Here is a 17,411-nt window from a genome sequence, read left to right as displayed (position 1 = left end):
AACACTTGTATCTGTTCCCAAGAAAGTGGTGGCTGAAATATGTGCAGTAAGTGGACATTTTCTAACTTTCCAAAGGAAAGAAAGTATAAGACTTTGTAATGTCCATTTGTTTCCATTGCACTGGACAGTGAATAAACCCTCTCAGATAACTGTCATATGGAGGAACTAGCCTACCTGCAAGTGCATAAATAACTTTACTTCATTTATACTTGTATGCTTTATGGCTGCAATATAAGTTGCAGGATTCCACATCTACAGAAAGGCCTACAGAAGAGTCTGCACAGACAGAGGAGACATAGGCCTACAGGTGGGCAGTGAATAGCCAACTTTTCCTTTTTATTTGTTGCATGAGGCATGTGTCTAATATCTCTTGTTGTAGGCACTTGACCACTGGCTTTTCTTTACAAAGAACAATTGAAATAAAACTCAAGGAACTAAGAATATTAGTCTTTTATTAAACATTTAATGAAAAGTGTTTTTTTTTTTTGGCAATGTTGTGTAATATGGCACATGCAACAATGTCACAGGCCCTGTCAGGTGTGCAACCCTCAGACTTTTCAGACACTGAAATCTTCCCTTTAGTTAGCCAAAGTTCATTTCATTGTGTGCCCTTGTCCTGGTGCTGCATTGTAACTGGTTTGGGTCAGGGAATGGGGTCATAAAACACCTGTCTGCAGGAACATGTCATAATCACCTATGAAAAAATGCAGTTCTGTTAGGATCAGCATAAGTGTATGTAATACAGTGAGCTTGATATTTAATTGTGGAACTTTTCTTACCACTTGCAAATAATGTGCATAAATGTGAATCTCTGAAAATGATTAAGTCATGCACAGATCCTGGCCATTTTGCTTTCACATTTGTGATATGGAAGATTTTAGTCAACTGCCTTTTTTTTATTTTATATAATATTACTAATCTGGAATATTAAGAATCACAATAGTAACTGGGCTGCACATTTACATTGTGAACCCTTTCTGTTCACATAATCCCCTTCATTGAGGCCTTGATGGCAGTCTATGGTTTAGCCATATGGTTTATAGTACCAATCACGTTAGTGAAGCCTGAGTGACATATCTGTAATCGGCATGGTCATGATTGTATGATCTTCATAAAAAATTATGATAACCTAAAAAGAATAATAAAAAAAAAAAAACTGCTTTACAACATTGGGTCTTAAGTGGCTTGGAAATAAAAAAAAAAAAATAAAAAAAATTAAATAAACCTGTTTTTTTAAACCTAAAAGCGACAAAAAACGACAATCTCACGAATCACGAGAAAATATATATAGGCTATATATATATATATATATATATATATATATATATATATATATATATATCACTTTCTGAGATATATCACTTTCTGAGATATATATATATATATATATATATATATATATATATATATATATATATATATATATATCTCAGAAAGTGATATATATATATATATATATATATATATATATATATATATATATATATATATATATATATATATATATATATATATATATATATTTCAGAAAGTGCACTATCGCGCTGCGCTGGACTTCCCGTATCAGCTCCGCTTATGAAGCCGCGGTCTAATCCTGTTAACATGAAATAAGCCTGCTCCCGAGCAGGTTTAAGTTTGCGCACATGTTGCTATGACAGCAAGTCCAGGATGAGCGTTGAAGAACCAAACAATCCAGGATCATGCCAAATCGCCAACAATCAAATCCAGCTAAGTGAGTTAGCGACGTACGAAGAACGGACCCCAGGTTTGGGAAAGTATTCCAGGTGGGAGTGAATCTGGTAGTAACAGTCTCCATCAGCCAGCTCTTCAGTGGACGCAATAACTTTATTTTCAGTACTGTTAAATCTCAGCAATTCAGTTTTGTCATAATATATTGAGTAGATGAGCTCAACATTTTGTAGAGAACCACACGACAGAATTAGGATGAATCCATAATGTCCATGAACTAAAAAAGAAGCAGCCAGCAAACCTTTTGACAGTTTAATAATAATATATATATATATAAAATACAAGACCAGGAACACGGAGAAACAGTGGGCTTAAATACACAGAGAACAGCTGGGGCAAATGAACTCAATGACAGTAGCCATAGTAACTCGCAGGACATAGCTCAATCAAATGAACTAATGAGTGGCTAGAAACTGAACAATGAACACAGATGAAGTCCAAACACAAACAGAAACGTGACACATATACAACAAGGCAGGTGTATCACCAGATCATACCGCATTTTGCATTCAGTGTTGTTTTACTGACATAGAGAAGGAATGAGCCCTAAAGAGATTACAGCAAATGTCTTAATGCCAGCCCAGTTTGGCATCATCACACTGGAAAAATCAAGCTTATTACTGATCCACAAAACAACATGTGATCGGGTAACTTACACTGGGACATTTTTCACAAGAGCTGAAAAAAATTGAGGTGAAAGTTCTTTGGATATTTGCCGGCAAATGGGCATTGTTCGTAAAGTAATTGTTCATTCATTTGAGTTTTTGTTATTTGAGGTTTTCCGACTGAGGACTCACAGGAGTTTTTAGGTTACCCTCTCACCCAAAAAAACTTCAGAAATGTATGTCTAAAATTTGGAATGTTTCTGTTCTCGCCCTGATACTTTACACCCTTTTTTTTTTATCCTTGCAGCACCTGTAATACGAATCAATTTAATCATTCAAAATCACAATTATGAGTATTATTCATACTCTCGTCATAATTTCAAATCATTCATCATTGCATATTATTTTATTAATAACCAGGTTTAGAAGATAGAAATGTTTGAACAAACTCATAAAAAAAACTCATGTGTCTTTATATGTAGCAAATAAACTAAACCTGAATTTCCAAAGGAGCAAAAAGTAGATACAAACAAATGGCCTATGATCAATCAGTTTAAAAAATAAATACAAAACCTGGCCTAATAAGTTGATAAAAAGATCCAATCCAATATATGGTGATAATATAGCATAATGAGAGATTTAGAAGCGTTTTTTTTTTTGTTTTTTTTTTGTTTTTTGTAGGCTGGTCATTTTTGACCGGGAACACCACAAGTGTGACTTTGTGCCATTTTGTACAAAATAAAAGCATTTCAAAACAAACTTCCTTATTAAACATTAAAGCACACTAGTGTGATGATTTTGTTGAATATTGACAAATTTATTCACAAATGATGCTTTTTTCACTCCAATAATGATTCCAATATATGGTGATAACATAGCATAGCAAAACAAGATTTACAAACAATTTTTTAAAGGTCGGTCATTTTTGAAGATTTTGATTTATTTATCTACAATGTCACTAATTTGTTTTAGAACATGAGGCAGAGGAGAGAGAGGAAAGTAAACTATTTTGGAAGGGTGCGACTCTGACAACATGGGTGGCATGTGATGTTTACTCCCTTTCTTGCTAGCCCTGGCACAGCAGACACATCAGCTCTGGGCTATAAATCCAGTTCCCTTTCGAAAGGGAACTCGCACTGTGTCGATTGACGCTTTGGGGGACGCCTCAGGCGTGACAGGTGTCTGAAACTACTATTGAATCACAGCAATCCTATTGACCGGCGACAGCCCATGACAAGCCCTGCACAAGGGTTAATATCAAACCTATCGAGACTTATCGAACACCATATTTTCTTTACTGCGATCATAATATCTCAGTTTATTAATTTGAACTCTGCCGACACAGAGACTTTGTTTTTTGTTTTTAACAAAGGCTGGAAAGACCGGTAAGGCCAGCAAAGAATTTCAGACATAAGTTCAAGGCTCACTCTGTGATTTTTAGTTAAGGCTGTAACCCTCAACAATGAGATCATGAGCTAAAGTGCGGGGATTAATTTTTTGAGAGAATGCAGACTCTTGTGTTTCTTTTGTCCTATTTGACACTTGTTAAAGCAGGTAAGTCTGTTTACGTCTATTCTTTTTCTTGTGATTGTGATGTGCACATTGGCTCCCCGATTGCATACTATTCTTGGGCACTTACGGGCTATCAATTCTCCTGCCTCTAGCTAAATTCCATAAAATAATGGGTTTCATATTGCAGTTAAATCAAATGAAAGGTTCAGTTATATTTTTATTTACTATTAACTGTTTCAATATATTCAGCAAGTTCTATTTAATCTGAATTGGTCAATTTATAGACAAATAGACATTTTTTTATCCATTTATATATATACATATATACAGTGCTATGCATAAGTTTAGACACCCATGCTAAAGTTGACTAAAAAGAGGAATAAAAAATCATCTTTTGGAAATTGGAAAATTTAAAAATGAAAAAAAAAAATTAGGAAAAATCCAACCTTTAAGGACACCAATTTTCTTTGTGAATGAATAATGTATCGTAAATAAATAAATGTTCTTCCTTAAAATACAGGGTGCATAAGTTTGGACACCCCAATGTTAAATTCCCATAGAGGCAGGCAGATTTTTATTTTTAAGTATTTTTTTTATTTTATTTTTTAGGATAATATGCATCCTGATAAAGTTCCCTTGGCCTTTGGAATTAAAATAGCCCCACATCATCACATAGCCTTCACCATACCTAGAGACTGGCATGGGGTACTTTCCATAAGATCATCTCTCAATGCAAATCAAACTAGCTATTAGGCTAACTGAAATAAAACCATGCCAATCTCTAGGTATGGTGAAGGTATGGTTTTAAAAAAATACTTAAAAATAAAAATCTGCCTGCCTCTATGGGAATTTAACATAGGGGTGTCCAAACTTATGCACCCTGTATTTTAAGGAAGAACATTTATTTATTTACGATACATTATTATTCTCAAAGAAAATTGGTGTCGTTAAAGGTTGGATTTTTCCTAATTTTTTAAATTAAGGCATTAAGTTCAATTTCCAAAAGATGATTTTTTATTCCTCTTTTTAGTCAACTTTAGCATGGGTGTCTAAACTTATGCATAGCACTGTATATATAACCTGTAAAATATCTGTTACTAAGATTTGTTTGACACTCATTTGGCAGGTTTCACAAACAAGGTTCAAGCTAGTCCCTGACTAAAATGCATGTTTGAGCTGTCTGAACTGAAAGCAACTTGTACTGACACATTTTAAAATATGTCAGTGCCATTGTTTTGTCTCAAGAGTGTTTTTGCACTCAAAAAACAAAAAAAGTTTTTTTTTTTTCTACAGCACATTGGACTACTTGCACTGAGCTTCGTGATGCACGTCTGTTTGGAAATAGTACATCTAATTTATTTACGGTTATGTTTACTTTCAATGTACTGTGGTCAATGAGTTGAACAAACGCCACCTAAAATGAGTGTCTGCAATAAGATTTAAAAATGTGGAAATTTTTATTAACAGGTGAAGGGATATTCTGATGTTTACTGTGTGCAGAATTTTCCAAACTCATCGGAACATGAAGTTTTAATCCAACCCAAGCCGATCTGAGAAAGCTGCCGCTGTTAAAAATACGCCATTATTTCACCACAGGCTGTCAGTGTTCGTCTAAACTATTGACCGCGACGCTGAAGTGTATGAGAACAAATGAATAACATCAGTACAAACCACGAACATTTATTTAATTATTTGAATCATTCTGTGTCACTTTTCAATGTCAATCTTTTTACTATTTACATGTTTATGCCCAAAATGCTTAATTAATATTCAAAGTAGTTGACTTAGGAATGCTTCCAGAAGTGTGTAGACCTGTGCCCAAGATACCTGACGCCGGGTGACACACACGAACAGTGCGTTTTTTGTCTGGGGGAAGAGCGTACAGGCAGTTCTCAAGGTAGCTGCCTGTGCAAACTGTGAGCGTTTTCCGCTCTCGTTTGGCCCTCTTCTCGAGTGAAGAGGGTTCAGCGTCTGGACCTCGTGGTTCAGGTCCCGCTCGTGCTGAGGCAGAGCGGCGACCTGCATTATGTGGTTCCCAGATGGAGCTCGCCGATTGCCTTGAGAGGGGAGTAATCCTCTCAGACGATACGGCGGCTGACGAGGGTGAGCTGCAGGTGGAGGATTACTATCCTCCTCCTAGCCCAGCAGCGAGTGCTCTTCCGAATGAGCAGGAGATGGCTGATGAGGGTGGTGATAATCAGGTAGATCGTGAATCCTCTCAGCTGCAGCTGCCGTGGCAGCGCATTAGGGGAGAGATCGCTCGCCGTAGGCTTGACGATCGGTTTCTCCCCGGCCATAAACCACCAGCTCAGGTGAGCCTTCCATTCCATCTCCATACTGAGATCGATAGGGCATGGAAAAACCCATATTCTGCCCATATCCACCGACATCAGCGGGCTAGTTTCGCTGATGTTGAGGGGATAGGAGAACATGGGTATGTGTCGATGCCGCCCATCGACGAGTCGTTTGTGAACTATCTGGCGTCTGGGCGGGCATCGACACTGAAAGCTCCAACCCTGCCATCCAAACCGTTGAAAGCAACATTGCGTTCAAATTGCAGAGCATTCACGGCAGCGGGTCAGGCCAGTGCTGCCCTGCACACCATGGCAGTGTTGCAGGCATACCAGGCCGATCTGCAGGGGGATCTCGGCTTTCTCCTCGATTCGCGGGTATCGCCCTCTGAGCTTTTGGCACCTCCATGGAGGCGGTGGTTGGAAAGTTCAGAGAGGCGAAAGCGCGCTCAGCTGCATTTAGTACCTGTATACCGCTGAGATCCGCGTCCACACCCAGACAAGTGGGAGGGCCTGGCTGAGGACCGTAGACAGGCCCAGAGAGCCCGTGTCGCCTCTCGTGCGCCCCTTCCATGGAGGAGTAGGTCGCAGAAGAGGTGGGACTCCCGCAAGAAGAGGGATCTAAGGGAGGTGATCCAGCACAAACGCACACAGCGTCGGTGATGGATCACCTCCCCTGAGGGCGTGACTATATCTTAGCCCTCTCCTCTCTTCCCTGACTCCCCAGGCACTTCTAACATCAGGCCTGAGGCTGGGCCCATGATGAGAACAATGTTCTGATGGCCTGCCTCGGCTTGGTTAGTGAGAGTGCCTCTTTCAGGCATGTAAAGGTGGTAGACCCCATGTTCATAAAGAACTGTCTGGCGAGTCTTCACTTCGCATGCCACAGGTGAGCTGAGTTGGTCTTCTTTAAGAGCAATTTTTGTGTGCAATTAACACTAAAATAGATCTCTCTACAGACCTTCGTTCCCTGTGTAGAGTTATGAGGTCATGTCATTGTCATAAAGTAAGGTAATTTTGGTTATTAGGGCCCTGAAGTTCCCCTGCTAGGTGGCTAGAATGATAGAGAGAAGCACCAGTTGTATGGGCTTCATTTATGAGTATGTGATGGCTTTCCTTTTTCGTATTCAAGATAAAATGAGGTGTGCCATCCCTCATTCTACACTGAACAAAATTATAAACGCAACACTTTTGTTTTTGCCCCCATTTTTCAGCTCACAAAAGGCCTATTTCTCTCAAATATTGTTCACAAATCTGTCTAAATCCGTGTTAGTGAGCACTTCTCCTTTGCCGAGATAATCCATCCACCTCACAGGTGTGGCATATCAAGATGCTGATTAGAGAGCATGATTATTGCACAGGTGTGCCTTAGGCTGGCTGCAATAAAAGGCCACTCTAAAATGTGCAGTTTGTGTTGTTAAGACATATTTTTTTCTGCGGTTGCAGAGCTTGTGACATCTGGTGCATACTTACGGAAAAGAACATGAGGTACATGATTTGTGTACTTCGTCCACCACTGATACTCAAATTTAAATGAAAGTCCTTTGCACATTAGGCACAACAAATAGGCTAAATTATTTATAATAAGGCCTACCCTGCTATTTCTCATTACAGTTAAAAAAATTTTTTTGTTCACATTACAGAACTGCGAACTGGGGGTGGGGGCCCTAAATGAGCAGGTCTAATAGAGTGCATTAGTGCTGCCCCTTTTTCAGTGGCGCTGGTTCCTGAAGTATTTTTTCCTATGAGTGTTTTTAGCTACGAGGTGAATCGCAACATTACAAACTTTGATTTGAAACAAAAAAGTATTTGAAAATCGGGACAAAAATACAAAGGTACAAGACTGTGTCCTTAACAGTTTTAGCGAGGGAAAGAGCTGAATCCCATACAGCATTGGGAACAGCATAATCAAATAAAAAATTATGGAGAAACATAAAACTACTCATTTACAAATGTTGATTATATATAAAAATATATTTTAGGTTTATGCAAAATATGCATATACAAACATTTTGTGAGCAGTGCTTCATGGGAGTGGACGGAGCTAACAAGATCTTTTAGCGCATGCCGCTTTTTTCAACTCTCTGGTGTACAACATCATGGGTAACAGTTTTTCACCAGGAATTTTGCTGTTAAACCATTATTTTAAAAATAAGCTGAAATAATGCAGGCTGATGTCTTCAGCAGAAGCAAATACCATTGATTAACAATCTCGTAGCTCACAGTATCTGTCTATAAAAGTTTATAACTTGCCGTTCAAAATGAGTTTATCTTTGGATGCGTATGCAGAGTTTTTACTTCTGAAACTTGACTGTTGCATTCTATTCATAATAGTTTAGCAAAGTTAAGAATCTGTCTGCTAGTCAGAAGATGTCTTAATTGGCAGTGTTATCCTTGTCCATGTTCCCACAGGTTCTCACTCACTGATGGTTTTTGCCACATATATTGTTGGACAGACACAGTTTCCTGAGTTCACTGTTGTGCTGATGTTAGATGATGTCCAAGTGGTGTATTATGACTCCATATCATGGAAAGCTGTCCACCACAGTCAAAGTAATTCAAATGATGACAATGATGGTGGTGATATATTTAAAGATATTTATGACATCATGAAAGATCGAACATTTTATCTTAAGGAACACCAAAATTGCACAGATGGTAAGTCCAAGCCTAAATTTTGGTATTACCAGCAATCACCTTTATGTGCTTGTATTACAGCATATTTGCTATTTCAAAAACAAAAAAAAGTTAAGCATACTCTAATTTCTGACAACACATATTAGTTTAGCTTCTGATAAATGTTAGGTAACAATATGATTGAAGAAGCAACATCCCAGCTAACAAGGAGCTTTGTCAGAACTTTAGCTAATGTTCTGACAAGGTTCTCTCAAAGTTATGAACAAATGTTCTTCCAGTAACTTCAATATAATGTTCATTCAGAGTTATCTGGTCTTTAATAATGTTCTCAAAATGTTAGCACAAAAACATTATTTATACATTGTGCATGGAATGTTTGTTTTTTTTTCAGAAAATTTTAGTTGGACGTTCTAACATTTTTTAAATTATACTTTTAAAAGTTCATTTATAAGCAATTTTCCAATAATGTTCGCAGAATGATAAAATAAAATGTTCCCTAAACATTTGCATAATTAATAATGTTTTTTAAAAAATAAATAAAACTGACCTGGACATTTTGAACATTCAGAGAATTTTGTTAGCTGGGAGATTCTATTCTATATTCATAAAAAGTGTCACTGTGTATTATCTTAATGTCAGTGAAGGCTAATCTGTTGTTACATTTTCCCCATCCATTTTAAGGTTTACATGTTTATCAGAAACGTGTTGGATGTGAATTGCTTGACAATGATCAGCCAGGTTTATTTCTTTCATGGGATGCTTTCAATGGACAAACTACTGAAGAGTTTACCTTTTCTGTGGTAAATAGAACAATGCAAATTGATTTACCATGGATGAGAATAAAAGGCATGGGTCAGATGGAATGGTTTAAAGTGAAGAGTCTGTATGAACATGTTTATCATCCTGTTTGCATGAAAACTTTGCGGAAATACCTGGAAAAAGAAAAGAACACTGTGATGCGAAAAGGTGAGTCAGAATCAAGGTGCATTCACACCAAGGCGCTATAGTCTTCTGTAAGCACACACTGTAGTTTTGTTGTTTGCTGCTTTAAATGCTTAAACTCTTTAAAGCAGAATGGATTCTGATTGGCTGTCAAGGTTTTTAGGATTCATCAGGAAAATTGTTCCCTATCGATATGGTTCTCTTATATTGTGTCGTTAAACGCTATGGGGAAAACTCCTTTTTCTCAGAATATTGAAGCCTTTTATTGAACAATGCAGTGCAACTGCGCAAGCTATAACAGTGCAGGGATCTGCACAAGCTTATTGGCTTAGCAGTTGGAACTGCATGAACCTATGGCGATGCAGTGTATCTTTGCGATCGGATATGAGTGAGCTCAAGCAGCAAGCAAGCGAGCAGCACCATTTTTCTCCATGGTGCCCCCTACTCGGCCCGCCTGCGTACTTCTACCTCCACCGCCCTCACCACCATCAACGGCACCATGGAGAAAGTCTACGAGATGCTGTCTCCTCTAGAAAAAGCTGTTGCTGAGCACCTGTGTCTGCCCACTGCAATTGGATGGAAGGCCAAAGTAGCTCACCCATCCAAGCCCTGCAGGACCACTTCAGCCCACGCCAATCGGGCCTATGCATCTGCTGGCCAAGCGGGCTCTGCCCTTCACACTATGGCAGTCCTCCAGGTGTTTCAGGCCAAACTCCTCCGCTCCATGGACGAGTCTGGACCAGACCCAGCCGCATTCTGTGACCTGTGCTGTGCTACAGACCTGACCCTGCGCACCACGTAGACCACCGCCCAGGCTATCGGAAGAGCCATGGCCGGCCTTGTGGTGTTGGAGCGCCACTTATGGCTAAATCTCATGGAGATCAAGGACGCAGACAGAACTGCCTTCCTCGACTCCCCAGTCTCCACCACAGGTCTCTTCGGCCCCACGGTAGATGGCTTCGCCTAGCGCTTCACTGAGACACTGAAGTCCTCCCAGGCCGCCACTTCCTGCCTAAGCACTCCTGCTCTGCAGCTCCGAGGCGCCAGAAACCCACGCCGACTCAGCAGCCAGCTAAACCAGACGCCTGCAAGTGCTCAGCCCAAACCAGCGCCTGAGCCTCGACAGCGCCCCCACTCATCCAAGCGCTTCCTTTCTAAGCGCCAGGGCAACTCTGGACCTTGAGCCTCAGAAGCCATCCTGATCCCCAAAGAAGGAAGAGGGGAGGGTCTCGCTGCTGCCGAACCACCCTCCAAAAAGTCTTGTGTTTCCCTCCTAACACCCTGTTCAGTTCCGAATGTTCCAATTTCAGAAAATGTGCCTGTTCGAGTTCTATTCTTTTCTGTGCTATTCTTTTATATTTAGAACAATTTTTAGAACGTTATCATTATAGTTATCGTCTTTGGTGTGAATAGGCCTTTAGTTTTATTAAAAATAATAGTTCACCCAAAATTTGGATTCTAGAAGTTGATCAGATTGTTTCAGTAGTTTATTCTTTTCCGTACACTCAAAGTACAGATAAATAAGATTATGAGAGCTTGTTAAGGGCAGGAGTTTCAGTGAATAACTTTAATTATTCTTCAATTACTGTAGCCTATGTTTTGACAATACAGACTTGGATTATAGCACAAGAGTTGTATATGGGCTATTTGAGGGTTTTTTTTGGCTTTATTAGAGCTTGACAGGCCATCACATTTTTTATTCCAAGTTTAACTATTTATTTAAAATATAATTTGAGAATATGACCATAAAGTAAACAAAGCAGGACTGACCGTAAAGACTAAATGTTTTGGATGGTTCAAAATAAATCATATTACCATATGCATAAATGGCTGATGCATTGAATCCAACAGTAGGCCTATTGTCATAATAATACTATCCACTATTTTTAACATTCCTTTCAAAAGTGAAACCCAGAGTCAGAATCCTTAAGACGAAACTCCCGGACTCTCAAGGGCTTCAGATCAGCTGTCTGGCCACTGGTTTTTACCCCCGTCACATTAACCTGACCCTGTTCAGAGATGGTCATCCTGTGGATGATGATCAGATCACAGGAGGACAGATTCTGCCCAATGGAGACGGAACTTACCAGATGAGGAAGAGTTTGGTGATCAGTGCAGAAGAACTACGTGAAGGACGAAAATACAACTGCACAGCAAATTACCTCAACCTGGACAACAAACTAGACATTATGTTTGGTAAAGATATTGCCTATTTAATATATATATATATATATATATATATATATATATATATATATATACTGTATATATAAATCATTAGTATATTCTTGAATACATGGACAATGGACCCATTTCCCATTTTCAAGGTTCTCAGAAGCGCAAGTCGTAATAGTTAGGTAAACCTCTATAGTGTTGAATGGGAGATGACAGTACATATGATTTTGGTATTTCCATTTGCTCTAATATCAAAAGAAATAATCCATGATAGTGTTTCCATGACTTTCCAAAAGAGGGAAAAATATAGAGATCTTGATTACAGCCTTCAGAAGAGAATGATGTGAAATTTGCTGTCAGTCCTCAGTCGTATTAGAAACACCCTTGCAGCAGTGTACATTTTTTTTTTTTTTTTGCAATTTACTGGTAATTTAACACAAAGTATAGCACTAAAAATGTATGTTAAGTAAAAAAAAAAAAAAGAAAACATGCAAAACTTTATTAGATTTCATATGTTGATAACTCTAGAAACGCATTATCACAGTCTGTGAAAAGGGTCCATATGCTGGTCTTTTATAGTGCCCCATTATGCTTTTTTAAAATATTACCTTTCATGCAGTGTGTAAAATAGCTGTTTGTGAATGTAAAAGGTGTGCAAATTTTTAAAGATCAAAGTGCACAGTAAAAAAAGTTATTGTCTTAATTAATTCTGAACTGCTGAAACGAGTCGTGCCATCTGACCAATCAGAGCAGAGTAGGCTAGCGGAAATGAGGAGCTTAGAGAGACTGAATCTTCAAACTAACCGTTTTTAGATGCAAATGAGGTGATGTGCAATGTATTATGAGAAAATTAAATTGTGTTTTGACCTTGGATGCATGTAAACCTATTGTAGGAGACCTCTAAAACAAAATTAGGAACCTATAAAATTGCATAATAGGGGCACTTATACAAAGCATCTCACTTTGTTTCAGCTGTAACAGTGGCAATCTGTTGTTGTTGTTTTCATATGTGTAAAAATATAAATCTTAATAGTTTAAATATTTGTTTAACTGACTGATTTCCTTGGTTTTGCCACAGATGAGGATCTGGAAATATCGGACTTTGGTTCCTCTGCTCTGTTTGTAGTTATCAGTGTGCTGGTGTTAATGTGTGTGGCTGTTCTCATCATTACTGCACTCATCATATGGAGGAAGAAGACATGTGCTGCTGGTAAATGTTTTTATTCTTAATGTGTTTAAAGAAAAGCAATCTAGTAAAGTTTATTACATCTGAGGCAAAAAAAAAAAAGTTCACCTTTATGGTATAAATCTTTTTCAGGATTAGGCTCCAGTACTTCACATCAAAGTGAATATGCACTTGCTTCAAGTAAGTTCCTTAACAGAAATGCATAAAAAAAAAAACTTACCATAAAACATATATTGTTTTTTTTTACTTTTAATATTTAGCAACAAAATAATTCAAAATTGTAGCATAATATTCTAACTTTCCATAATTTTTCTTTTCTTTTCAGCTTCAGAGCAAGAAACAACATGAAATATGAGCCCATTGTTTGGCCCCAAATTATAGTTATAGAATTTCCTGCTATTACACATTTAGGCCTTATTTGGTTATGCTAAAACCCAGAGAATGTAATGTTATATAATACTAAAGGCTTTATGATATATTAATGAATGCATTGTACATGCCATCCGTTTAGAAGATTCCGCTATTTTTTTATTTAAAAGTTGATATTTGTTACATGAATTTTGTTGGTTACCGGTTTGCACCCTGATCAAGCTGACGATCGCATCAATTGGCGCCAGCGATCCAGAAAAGCGGACTCTGATACTATGAGGGATAAACGCTAAAGAAAAATAATAATAATTTTGTTGGTTTCAATATCTATTTAAAGGTGGAAAAAAGACACCGTTATTTTTCTTGGGTTCATTTTGTACATCTCAAGAACCAGTCATTTTAACAGTGCGTAAAACCTTTTAGCCACTGTATTTGTAGACAAGTAGCATAACTAACTAATGACAATAGATTCAATTTTCCTTAAAATCATATTGATTTAAGAAGTTTTCATGGGATGCCCAGTGAACAGTATAGAGGCTAGTTATTAACATTTTCATGCCTTTACCTCTGTCTGTATCTATTTTATTCCATTAATAAATTATGATATTGCTACCCTTTTGGTTTGCCTTTTCATTTGTTCTCATGCTAATGACAGTGCTATGCTAATGTGTTTTACTCTGCTCTCTAATTGATCTGTAAGGCAACCATAGCAAATTTTAATAAATGTGTTTAATTTTAGGTTTTATTTTTATTTTATTCTTTTGCTATGGCCAACTAGTACTGACTAAAAACCATTTCAGAATCTTAATATTTCCTTATATTATTGTTAAAATTTGGCATAAGGTATCACTATCACCATTTGCATCCTGTTTTTCACTGCAAAAGGACTGCAACTTTGAGACTTGACTCTGAAGCAAGGGTCTTTAATCAGTGTCTCTTTTACTTAAATTTTCCTTTAACCTATTTCTCTAAACAATTATGAAATATTTATTATGTAGAATGGAGGCAGTAACATGAGAAGTGCTCCAACACAAAATGCACTTTACTTAATTTTTTTTTAGGAAACCTGTTGCCTTAAAATGATCAAGTAAATAAAATTGAAAAAATTAAGTTTTGTGAACTTGACAATTCCAAGTCACTCTGGCAAGTAAAAGTTAATGAAACAAAAGAGAATGTGTTTGTGATAACTTTTTATTTTAAGTTGGACTTAAATTAATTAAATTGCAATTACTTAAAAATGTCAATCTACTTAACTTAAAACTACAACACATTCTCACACCCAAGGCGTCACTTTTTAACACTTTCAACCATGCTTCAATATCTGACGCTCAAAGCGCCCCCTAGCGTCCATATGTGACGCTTCGGTTATGGGTAGCTTTAGGCGTCATGTAACTGACGCTTTCGGAAGCGTCAATATTCGACGCACAAAGCGCCCCCTAGCGTCCATATGTGACGCTTCGGTTGGGTAGGTTTAGGTCTGTGGTAGGGTTATGCGTCTCAAATGGACGCTAAAGGCTGCTTTGAGCGTCAGATATTGAAGCATGGTTGAAAGTGTTAAAAAGTGACGCCTTGGGTATGAGAACGGGCTGAAAACTAACAAGTTTTTCTGATTTCTGTCTACTTAAATTGAGGAAAACCCCCTGCTTTGAAAAAAATAAGTAACCTCAACTTATCCTATATGTGTACTTATAATTCACTTGTGAGTTGTGACTGATTTGGTATAATCTCATTTTATTAATTTCTTTAAGTCTTCCCAAAATTTGTAGGCTACTAATACAATTCTTTAAAAAATACAAAATAGTTCAAAACAACATTGCATTCCTGTACTTCAATAAACTGCAACACAAAAAACTCTTCTCTGAGAGATAACATTTTAAATTGTCAATATGTAATTACTTTCAATTTCAATATATTCAGAAAAGCAAACATTTTTATTCAAAACTACAACAGAAAGCACTTTTTCACATTAAATTCAAACTGCCGATGTAAAATACATAGATACTGGTCACCTTCTAAACAAATTGAAATGTGTTCCTCATTCCTGCAGGGTAGTCTATAGGGGCTTTCGCACCGAATAGTTCAGGGCTGCGTTCCAGTCCACTTTTAGACACGCACTTGCGAACTTCCCTAAGCACTTCCCCTCGGGGGAATCCCTGCCACCGTTTTGAAGTGCATTCCACTCTGTGAAGTGGACGAGGGAAGTTTATATGGACAGACCCTCGCTCCCTCAATTTTGACAGTCTACTTCATACGTACACTTCAGGCAGTTCCATACCACAATGCAACACAATTGTGACAAACGCATATTGCGTTTAATTTACCCCACCACAAACAACCCTATGATATATTAATTATTACAAAAAAACTTCAATTTAATGGCGCTGAGAACGCCAGTCAGAGGCTACGGCCGAAACCGAATACTTCCCTAATCCCTATATAGACCTTATGCGCAGAGAAACGAGGGCGCCGCCATCTTTAGAATATTGTCTTTTAACTTCCGTTTTTGCGGTCGCTCTGTATATTTCTATGGCATTGCTGTCCAGAAGTAATTAGCTTTTCAAGTGGATTTACTTAATGTAAAGTTAACGAAAGTTATCATTAGGGCTGTAATGTTTAAAGCAGATGACTTAACAAATGTCAGTCGACCGGGAAGATTTTAAAACGAGTCGTTCATTAATAAACACGCAAAATCGCTGTGAAAATACAGAGCGAAACATTTTTCACTTCAACATTTTCAGAAGTTCTCTCTACAAAGCACTGGATAGGAAAATGCCAGATCTTGCCACATTGAGAGCGGCAGAGGACTTTCCCCCTTTACTTTCACCTCTGGTGACCACCATGGGCATGTCAGCGGAAGTCCCATTAGTTCAGTCAGCTTTTGGGGCAGTCCAGGCAGGGAGTGTGCTGTCATTTCAGCTAAAACCACCAGAAATGCAGGAAATCATCAACATCCCAGGCCCCCCTGCCCAAAATCCATTCCCATCCAAAGCGCTTGAGCCAACCACATGTGCCTATGTGTTATCAGAGGAGGAACATGTATGAAATCACTACAGGTGTCATTCGACATGGCCCACAGGGTTGAAGCTGCAACACGGGAGAAGAGCTTATGCCAGGAATAGCATCGACTGAGAAAGATGTGAGTCACATCTACACGCTTTCACAAGGCAGGCCATGTTTGCTGTCATACATCAGCTGAAAATCTGGCACACAGAATTTTGAGGGGGACTGTCATGAGGAAGGATATGAGGAGAGGAATCGATATGGAGCCAGTTACAGAGTACTGCAGTTTAAAAAATGTGAATTATTCACCCTGCGGGTTCATTATACACCCTGATGCTCCATAGCTGGGATGCTCTCCCGATGGAGTCGTTTTCGATCCATCTGACAACCCACCATTTGGCCTGCTGGAAATAAAATGCCCCAATATCCAGAGTTATGTTGACTGTCCCTACCTCAAAATGTCAGATGGTTCTTTGCAGCTTAAGAGGCAGCACAAGTATTACTGGCAAGTGCAAGGTCAGATCCTCCTAACAGGTTTCGAGTGATGTGATTTTGTTGTATGTGCGCAGGAGGACATGCTTGTTGAGCACATATACAAAAATGTTGATGTAATGCGCACCATTAGAGACCGAGCAGATCTGTTTTTTTTTTAACCACTACCTACTGAAGTGTTTGCGTGTTTAAGTAATTTCAGATAACCAGTTAAGTATTTTTCAATTTCTACAATTGTACAAATGTTGCTTTATTTAATGACTGTGTGTTAAGTTTAGCAGTGTGGCCATGTACCACTGGTGGTCCATTCAATTATGTTGAAATTCTTATATACAGCATTATATTGTATTATTCTTAATAGTAATTTACACTATAAACAATATTTACATATATACACACACAATATACACTCATCTACATATATATATATATATATATATATATATATATATA

General features: G+C 38.0%; 2 protein-coding genes across 2 annotated transcripts in view; one reads left to right on the top strand and one right to left on the bottom strand.

The window, feature by feature from the left end:
* The window catches only part of stx2b (syntaxin 2b), a 182,126-nt gene that overhangs the window by 134,669 nt on the left and 30,046 nt on the right, over positions 1–17,411 (bottom strand). The gene's annotated exons all lie outside the window — the stretch shown is intronic.
* Positions 3,488–14,083, top strand: LOC307173748 (DLA class I histocompatibility antigen, A9/A9 alpha chain-like). The gene is made up of 7 exons (XM_079897115.1): positions 3,488–3,908; positions 8,570–8,815; positions 9,476–9,760; positions 11,642–11,932; positions 12,990–13,121; positions 13,230–13,277; positions 13,423–14,083. Exons 1-7 carry the CDS (start codon positions 3,860–3,862, stop codon positions 13,443–13,445), a joined length of 1,074 nt encoding a protein of 357 aa, XP_079753241.1. The 5' UTR covers positions 3,488–3,859; the 3' UTR covers positions 13,446–14,083.

This window comes from Squalius cephalus, assembly GCF_949319135.1.
Source record: "Squalius cephalus genome assembly, chromosome: 16".
Classification (NCBI taxonomy): Eukaryota; Metazoa; Chordata; class Actinopteri; order Cypriniformes; family Leuciscidae; genus Squalius; species Squalius cephalus.
Note: the sequence above shows the minus strand (reverse complement) of the source record. Positions and strands in the feature narration are given on the sequence as shown.